Genomic DNA, 9,605 nt, shown 5'->3' with positions numbered 1-9,605 from the left:
ATTTAGTGGATGTATGAAGTCAGTTACATCACTTGCTCACCATTGGATGCTCTGCAGTGAATGGGTGCCGTCAGAATGAGAGTCCAAAGAGCTGATAAAAACATCACAATAATCCACAAGTAATCCAAGTCTCCAATCCATCAGGTACCGTCTTGTGAAGCCAAAGGCTTTGTGTTTGTAAGAAACTAATCTATCATTAAGAAGTTTTAACTTTAAACTGTTGCTTCTGGCCAAAATACGAGTCCATGATGACATTAAATGTGCCCTACTAAGAAATCTTCTGCCATCTTGTGGCATTTTATTGCACATCATCAAACTTTGCTGATCCTGTTCCCCTGTTATTATCTGTATACAGTCCTATCCAATAAAGCCATAAAAAGGCCATATATGTATTATTATAATATATTATATTACTGACAAGACATGATATGTGTGGAGCAAAATATATATATATTCAAAAACTTTATTATTAAAAAAAAAAAAAAAAACATTTTCAGACAAAAATACAATACATAAATCCACTACAAAAATGTTCAAAATCATTCAAATATGAATGAAATGACAGGAAGCACAAAGATAACACGGTTGGTAACCCATTTCCTAAAGTGGAATCAAGCCTCTTGTTTCTCTCTCATACAGATCTGGAATGTGTCCGACAGGCGAGTTTATCATACTGACTGTATTTTTGCCATGTAATTTGCGCTCGTACTCGATCAGCTGCCTCCAGAAGCCGCTGTTGGGTCTCACTATGGGTCTGAGTGATTTGAGCAGCGCGTGCGCCTCCGCTAGCGTCAGACGGCGGTGCTTCATCAGATACGCCAGACACAGCGTCGCCGAGCGACTGACGCCTGCGTTACAGTGAAGCAGCACGCGTCCGTCTTCATCACTGACATGCTGTATCTTATCAGCAACGGTGTCAAAATAGTCACAGAGTCTGGATTCGGGATCATCAGAGACAGGCACGTGCATGTAATCCACAGTGGGAATGTTTGTGTTGCTTACGTCCGGAGTTGTGTTAATGACACATGTAATGTTGAGTGAACGAATGACCGAAGAGTCGCTTGCTGTTTTGCTGTTGCCGATGTACAAACAGTCCGTTATCTGAGCAAACCCACCGAGTCCACCTGCTCTTCCTGGCATGGTATATGAATACTGGGAAAATGCGCAAGTGTTAATATTGCAAACATCACAACTAAAAAGCATAATTTGACAAACGTTAATTTTGGCTTGCTTACATGATTAAAATACTTTAGGGCTACAAAACGATTAATTGCGATTAATCGCATTCAAAATAAACGTTTATGTTTACATACTATATGTGTGTGTACTGTGTATATTTATTATGTATAAATACACACACATACATGTATATATTAAGGAAAAATAGGTTAGATTGATATATAATATAAATTATATACAAGTATGAATATACATACAAATATTTTTTAAAATATATACATATATGAGTGTATTTACAGTATATATACATAATAAATATACACAGTACACACACATATATTATGTAAACAAACTTTTATTTTGAATGCGATTAACCACGATTAATCGTTTTGCAGCCCTAAAATACTTTCAAAAGACTTTTGTTTGAAGGTATAGACCATAAAATCAGTGATATACACAGATTGAATGTTACTGAGTGGTTAGGCAATTGGCACTGAATTCTAGATTGTAGCTATGGTGTTGCTAAGGCGATCTGGGTGGTTGTTAGGCAGCTGCTAGGTAGTTCAAGGTGGTTGAGACTACAGACAAACAGACAACAACAACACATGACATATTGTACCGTGTCATTATTTATTTACCAAAAATAATGCCAAAAATGTAAAAGCCATGGGTGACAAAGTGAGGACACCCTTACTGTTAACATAGGAATTAAGAGGGTAAGCAGTCAGGCACTGCTAATCAAATACCTTTGATTAACTGATCATCAGCAAGTGTGAGCACCTCCATAAAAGCAGATGTTTTGGCGGTTTGCTGGTCTGGAGCCTTCAGGTGTGTGTTAACACAATGCCAAGGAGGTAAGACATCAGCAATGATCTTAGAGAAGCAATTGTTGCTGCCATCAATCTGGGAAGAGTATTACAGCCATTTGCAAACAAATTGAAGTCCATCATTCCACAGTGAGGAAGATTATTCACGAGTGGAAGATATTCAAAACAGACCCCAATCCTCCCAGGAGTTGACATCCCAGCATAAACAAATACCCACAAACATCAATAAACTGGAGCAACGTTGTAAAGAAGAGTGGGCCAAAATTCCTCCAGAACGATGTGAGACTGATAAAATCATACAGAAAATGATTAATTCAAGTTATTGCCGTTAAAAGTGGATGTACAGGCAACTGAATCATAGGGTGTCCTAAGTTTGTCACACATTGCTTTGCCATCTTGGCTTTATTTTTGTTAAATAAATAATGACATGGTGAAATATGTCATGTGATGTTGTTCATCTGAGGATTTATTTTCCACATTTTAAGACCTACCAAAGACCAGATGATTTTTTATTATGCCCTGCTAAAGAAAACCATGGAATTTAATAGGGTGTCGGTGTCCTAACCTTTTCACATGACTGTAGATTAGGACAGTGTTGAGTAGATTACTTGCAAATTATAATCCATTACTGATTCCAAATTGCATGACAAAATTAGTAATGCAATCCATTATATTACACACTTTTGGTAGTATAATTGGAATACGTTTTGATTACTTAAATTGTTTATCACATTGATAATCGTGCACCATATTGATTTAAAACTAAAAGGAGAAAGAAAATATTTTCACAACATTAAGTGCATTAAAAATTACTTTACGTCAAGGTTTCACAAACTGGGGTTTGTGAAGAAACTGCAGAGTTTAATGACAAACTAATAATTGATTAAATCATATTTAAAATGAAAATAAATAATTTTAGTAGAACAACAATTAAAATAAAAAACTTACTAAAAAATATGTGACTATTAACCAGAGTTAGAGAAATTTGCAAATGGGTTACTTAATTATTAACTTATTACCTTGAAATCTCAGGCGTACTTCAAGTAAACAAGCCTATTTTAGGTGAAAGAGGTTCAGCTGACAAAAAAGGTTTGGGAATCCCTGCATTATATGTAAATAAGAAATAACATGAATTTGTGCATTTTCATGTTTTGGAAAAATTAATACAAAGACGTAGTAACAATAATTCAAATAAAAATTAATGTGTTCATTAAAAGCTTTCTTAAAATTGAAATGATTTGTGTAAATCCAGTGGTCAAATGCTGTGTGGCCTCTCAGAGTAATTATAGCCACCTGACTAGTGAATGGTCCTTGTGTGAATGTCAACAAAACTGGAAGATTTTCTGAATGTTGCAGAAGGCTAATTTAGAAAGGTACATTTAAAAGATGAAATAGAATAATTATGGAGAATAAATACATTATGAATAATGTATTGCTATTGTGTGAATAATATGTAATCAAAGTGTAGTCTGAGTAAGTGTAGGAGTATTTTAAAATCTAATATAATCTAATTACATGAATTTATGGAATCTGATTACTCAATCAAAATTACATATAATCAGTTACTACCCAGCACTGGATCCTGATAAGTTCCCGGAGAGACAGACAGACTGTCCAGATTTTGGTGTATTTACCTTGCAACCTTGGGTTGGGATTTTTTTTAAAGAACGTTTGTACAATTAAGCCAACATAATAAAGCTGTCTATAGAGCACACTGACTGTAAAATATATTTTATACTAGATTCCCCGCTCTTTCTCAGTGCATTGATACATGATAAACATTTCACAACTGTGTATCATCTTAAAAACTGCGACAGAAGTCAGTGTATTTATCAATAGTTTACGCTGCATTATAAAGATATATCTTAGATTGCCTGAAAAGTTTTATTAGTAGGCTATAACTGCAAAAAGTGCTCAAATATGAGCAATAATAATTACCTACCTGTGCGCGGCTGTCAGTTGATGAAGTCTTCTTCTACTCGATGCGGCTTGGAAACTGTAGGCGCACATCGCCACCTAGCGTTGATATTGAGAGCTATAAACATTTACATTACATTACATTTAGATATTTAGCAGACGCTTTTATCCAAAGACAATGGAAGCAAAACGCCAAAAACGAAACTGCCAAATATATTGAGTGTTATCTATCTATCTATTTGTCTATCTATCTATCTATCTATCTATCTGGTCTTGTACAAGTTAGCATTTGCTTTCAGACCATTGGATGATTGGATCATAGATTATTTTTTTCTCTATCAATAGTTTACGCTGCATTATAAAGATATATCTTAGATTGCCTGAAAAGTTTTATTAGTAGGCTATAACTGCAAAAAGTGCTCAAATATGAGCAATAATAATTACCTACCTGTGCGCGGCTGTCAGTTGATGAAGTCTTCTTCTACTCGATGCGGCTTGGAAACTGTAGGCGCACATCGCCACCTAGCGTTGATATTGAGAGCTATAAACATTTACATTACATTACATTTAGATATTTAGCAGACGCTTTTATCCAAAGCGACTTACAAATGAGGACAATGGAAGCAAAACGCCAAAAACGGAACTGCCAAATATATTGAGTGTTATCTATCTATCTATTTGTCTATCTATCTATCTATCTATCTATCTGGTCTTGTACAAGTTAGCATTTGCTTTCAGACCATTGGATGATTGGATCATAGATTATTTTTTTCTCTTTCTTTGAAGAAGTCTACTTTTTTTATCCTGCATAGACTGCAGAAAACTGACACTAGTTAGAGGCCATGAGATAAAAACTCAAATGATCCATGCTTATCCTCTAAGAAAGAACTATGTTGGTGCATACTTTTGTCATTGAATTTTGTTTATCTGTATACATGAAAGAGTACCCTTTAAAAAAATAAAATAAATAAAAAAGATGTGTGCGTATTGCATTGAATGTGCACTTGTAGTGAAATTTCAAAAGTATCTTTTTAAAACACTGTACTTGCAGATATTATAATATCAACTAATGGCATATAAGGCCACTTAAGTGTACTGAGACACTTTCAAACTTTGAAAAAGTGCACTTTGTAATGATGTCAAATTAATAATTTTACTTTGAAGTATATTAAATCACTATGTTTTAACAATCTTTTGTTGTGCTTTAAAGAAGTACACTTATTTTGATGTGTTGACTGTCACGAATCCTGTCCATGGACTTCCGTCGATTGCCACCAGAGGTCACCCTTCCGTTACATGGACTCTCACACTACACAAACTGTTGCATGTCATCCCGGACTAGATCTCCCATCATCCATTCCACTGATTGCACACAGCTGTAACCAATCACACACACACTATATTACACCCACTCAGATCCTTCTCAAACTGTCCAGTATTGTTTAGCGCTTATCGCTCACCTAGTGATAGCTACTCTACGGAGCAGCGCTGGGTTATATTTAACCCAGCATTTTTTAGAGTGTAGTGTGATTTTAAAGTCTTTGTGTTTTTAAAGTTTTTTAAATATTTTAAATTGACTAAATTGCAACTTCATCAATACAAATGTGTAATTACAAATTTATTTAAAGGGGTCATATGATGCGATTTCAAGTTTTCCTTTCTCTTTGGAGTGTTACAAGCTGATTGTGCATAGATAAGATCCCTTTTGATGTGTTGACTGTCACGAATCCCATGGATGGACTTCCGTCGATTGCCACCAGAGGTCACCCTTCCGTTACATGGACTCTCACACTACACAAACTGTTGCATGTCATCCCGGACTAGATCTCCCATCATCCATTCCACTGATTGCACACAGCTGTAACCAATCACACACACACTATATTACACCCACTCAGATCCTTCTCAAACTGTCCAGTATTGTTTAGCGCTTATCGCTCACCTAGTGATAGCTACTCTACGGAGCCAGTTCCCTGTCAAAGTTCTAGTTCTAGTTTCCATAGTCTAGTCATAGTCTTGCCTGTTTTCTCCTGTTCTGATTCTTGCCTGTGTTTCTCGGATTACCCTCTCATCTCGCTCTGTTCGGATACTGTTTACCCCTAGCCTGGACCATCGCCTGTGTTTCAGATTAACCCTTTGGATTACCCTGTTTGGACATTGTTTGCTGGAGATCGACCACGCCCGTTCACCGGACTACTCTTGTGTCTTGCCCACGATATACCTGTTTGCCATTGTTTGACCCATGCCTGTTATGACCACGCCTTTTAAATAAAGCCTTGCATATGGATCCGCAAGTCTCACGTCTCGTTCGCTCCGTTATATTGACTAACATACTAAAGCACATGTAAAGTATTTGATTATAATTTTAGGAGGGGGCTTTGTAGAAAACGAAGCGTTTGAGAGAGGCGGGGCATAGAGGACCTACAATAATGTACAGTATTTGAAAAATAATGTGTTTTTTGAACATTAAAGCATGTCAACATATTCTGTTACACCAAATACACAAAATAATGATCTTTAAAAAAGCATCATATGACCCCTTTAAACACATGACACAATTTTCAATAGAAATGACATTAAAGTGTTTTAGTTCAATAAAAAATGCTTGTCGGTATATTCAGCAATACACTTTAACCATATTTTAAACACAATAGAAGTTTTTAAGTTTTTAAGTTTTTTAAAGTTTTTAAATTACATATAAAGAGTTCTTAAATAAACTGCATTTAATGAAAAATTAACTAATACATTTTCACTTAATCGAAATTAGCATACAATTAAGTGTGAAAACATTCAATTTAAAGTACAGTGTTTCCATAAGAAGCACTCTTTTTAAAAGTATGCTGAAGTGTATTTCTTTTTCACAAGGGCATACATTCAGTCCTACAAAAACTGAATAAACTGATCACCTCAATTTTCCAGTTAAATTGTTAGTTTCAGACTGAGTGCATATTCATCAAGTGTTTCTGATTTTGTCTTTCAAAGTTATAATTATGCATAACCAGTCCAAATATCCTCTAAGGTCAGGATGAAAGAAAGTTCATCTCTCTGTTATAGGTGGGGAGAAGCTCGGTTGTTCTTGCGTTCCTTTTGAAGATCAAAGGGAACACACTTCTGAAGGTCTTTCTGAAGTTGGCACCCATGAAGGCGTGGATCACGGGGTTTATGGAGGAATTGGAATAGGACATGCAGTGAGCCCAGATTTTTAGTTTGTAGAGTGTATAACTGTGACTCACATCTTCAGAACAGAATGCTTGTAAGAGAATCAGTATCTGGATTGGACCCCAGCAGACCAGAAACAGCAGCACCATCACAACCACCAGATACTCTGGTTCGCACTGCTTCAACCCGTTCTGCTGACGTCTGCAGCTACAAAACCAAGAGCACTCTTAGACAAATTATGTTCATTATGGTTTTATATATAACATATTTTTCCAAGATAAAGGGTTGAGTGCATTGATTCTAAATTACTGCTGTAAAAGAAAACTGATCATTTTGGAAAAGCATTAACAACAGTGTGATCTGTTCACACCAATAACCACGGAACAATAACCACAAAGATAACTCTAATGATTAATATCCACACCAAGGCACAATAATATTATGTTTATTATAAGTGCACTGCAGTTGTGTCATTTATTGCATTAAATGCTCAAACTCTTTAAAGTCGAATGGATTCTGATTGGCTGTCAATATTTTTATTGTTTATCAGCTGGAAGAAATTGTTCTGAAATGCCAACAATAAAAATTGTTCTGTGTCATTATTATTGTAGCTGTGATGTTGACCTATTTTCATAGAATTATAATGATTATTAAAACTTTACGGTTATCTATATTGTCTTAAGACACATAAATTAGCACCAAAATACCATAACGTTTGACTGGACACAACCTTTCAAAAAGTCTATTGTTTTTGCTACCCCAACTACATGCATTCGGGTTTTTTTAAACACACATTAATTTTGTTATTTGCATTCCGCATTTTTCCCACCTGCACATCACTACCAGAGCTGAAGCCAGGAGTAACCCCTTCTTTGGTCACAAACCACCAGTTTAAAACAAAGACTATAGAATAAAGGGACTTTGCTTAAAATCACTAGTTTTGTGTATTTTATGAATAGTTTGATATAACTTATGTAATCATTTAGCTAATTCTTATTACTTATGAAAATATTTAGTATCTCCACAAACCATTGGATATATAGGGTAGAATGTAGACTAGTTAGGATTTAGGATAAACTTATTTAGGATCTATCAGAAAAGGTGGTCAGTGATGTGATGCAGCTCATTCTACAATTCTTTTTGTGGAGGTGTTTCATTCAAGTTCATTTATGCTGTTGGGTGGCACCTGTGCTCCCGGTGTGTGTGTGTGTTTGTGTGTGTGTGTGTGTTTGTTCACTACTCACTGCTGTGTGTGTGTGCACTTTGATTGGAGAAATGCAGAGCACAAATTCTGAATATGGGACACCACATACTTGGCCACACGTCACGTCCTTTCCTTTTTCCTTTCCTTTCCTTAAATACCCTTCTGAAAGTTCACAACATTAAGAATGGCTGACGTTTATTTTTACCGCACTGATTCAGAAAGTTACCACAATTTGATCAGCACTTACACAAAGTTTAATTCTGAGTATAGCCTAATTTGGGACGATATCGTAAAATTCTATGCATGTTTAATTGATAAAGTATTTACATTGAAAAGTTTACCTCCATAATGCAACCATGCTATCACATCTGTACCTGGTTACAGCCATGAACAGGTTCCACCGTGGCTTGACCCATGCGTTTCAACATGAAAGTGTAACACATGCAGATGGTGATCAGAGGCAGCAGGTAAACAGCCAAGAAGGAGTAAAGAATGTAAGCCCTCTTATGAATGAGAGAGGGAAATGCCTCGGTGCAGTATGTCTGTGGACCGAACCAGAACGAAGACTCTGTGTGCTGATACAAAGCTATCGGCACTGAAAGAAGCAATGAACCTGTGTTAAAAAAGATAATACAATTTTTTATTTTACCACTATTTGAACCTTTATTTTCAAGTGTATAACTATGATAATATGAATAGCTGTCAAAAGAAATATCACAAGCGATGAAATTGAGATTCTACTTAAACTGATTGGAATGATTTTCATACATATCCAAATAGTGGTGCATACAGACAGAGCCATCTGTGGTGTTCGATGACGGAGGGACTGTAGTGGATAGACGGTCACGTAAAAACTATCCACACTCATTGCAGACAAAGTGATGCAGGTTGCCTGTGCAGTTACCTGTGAATTCATTCAAAGACACTGCTTAAAATACTAAACTACATAACCATATTCCACATCCTGTATAGTATAGGTAGCCTATGATATAGCCGTTTAGACACTTTTGTAGCCATTCATTCCATTTAACTATTTCAATCATGACAACTCTCTGAAGATTTTAGCATGGTGATGGATATGACAATGTTAATGTATTTGGTCTTGGCTGAATCGATCTGCTACGCTGCTGCTGAATTGCTGCTGCTGTTGGTTATTGCTATAGATTATTGCTGCTGCTGCAAGCAAGTACAGGAACTTGCTACTGCCAATGCATATGGCGATACGGTGCCGTGAGTATTTAAGACATACTGCTGCTGCACAAATAGCATATAAAATAACCCGTAGCAGATCTATACAGGTGGAGCTGGGGAAGGTGGAG

The 9,605-nt window shown here is 36.1% G+C and overlaps 1 protein-coding gene and 1 pseudogene across 2 annotated transcripts; both read right to left on the bottom strand.

Annotated features, from left to right (window-relative positions):
* Positions 1 to 504: 504 nt before the first annotated feature.
* Positions 505 to 7,193, bottom strand: LOC107740031 (dual specificity protein phosphatase 18). Of its 2 annotated transcripts, XM_016552306.1 has the most exons (3): positions 7,157 to 7,193; positions 4,372 to 4,445; positions 505 to 1,152 (listed from the first exon to the last, which is right to left on the bottom strand). In XM_016552306.1, exon 3 carries the CDS (start codon positions 1,138 to 1,140, stop codon positions 601 to 603), a length of 540 nt encoding a protein of 179 aa, XP_016407792.1. In that variant the 5' UTR covers positions 1,141 to 1,152; positions 4,372 to 4,445; positions 7,157 to 7,193; the 3' UTR covers positions 505 to 600. The 2 variants fall into 2 exon arrangements, with proteins under 2 accessions (XP_016407792.1, XP_016407791.1); XM_016552305.1 differs by lacking the exons at positions 4,372 to 4,445; positions 7,157 to 7,193 and adding an exon at positions 3,949 to 4,018.
* The window catches only part of LOC107740014 (G-protein coupled receptor 54-like), a 7,285-nt pseudogene continuing 4,623 nt past the window's right edge, over positions 6,944 to 9,605 (bottom strand).

Source organism: Sinocyclocheilus rhinocerous, unplaced genomic scaffold (genome assembly GCF_001515625.1).
Source record: "Sinocyclocheilus rhinocerous isolate Xijiao unplaced genomic scaffold, SAMN03320098_v1.1 scaffold285, whole genome shotgun sequence".
NCBI classification, from domain to species: domain Eukaryota; kingdom Metazoa; phylum Chordata; class Actinopteri; order Cypriniformes; family Cyprinidae; genus Sinocyclocheilus; species Sinocyclocheilus rhinocerous.
Note: the sequence above shows the minus strand (reverse complement) of the source record. Positions and strands in the feature narration are given on the sequence as shown.

Bases quoted from the DNA above. Each gene is read 5' to 3' on its own strand.
- LOC107740031 (XM_016552306.1), bottom strand. From the start codon at position 1,140: ATGCCAGGAAGAGCAGGTGGACTCGGTGGGTTTGCTCAGATAACGGAC.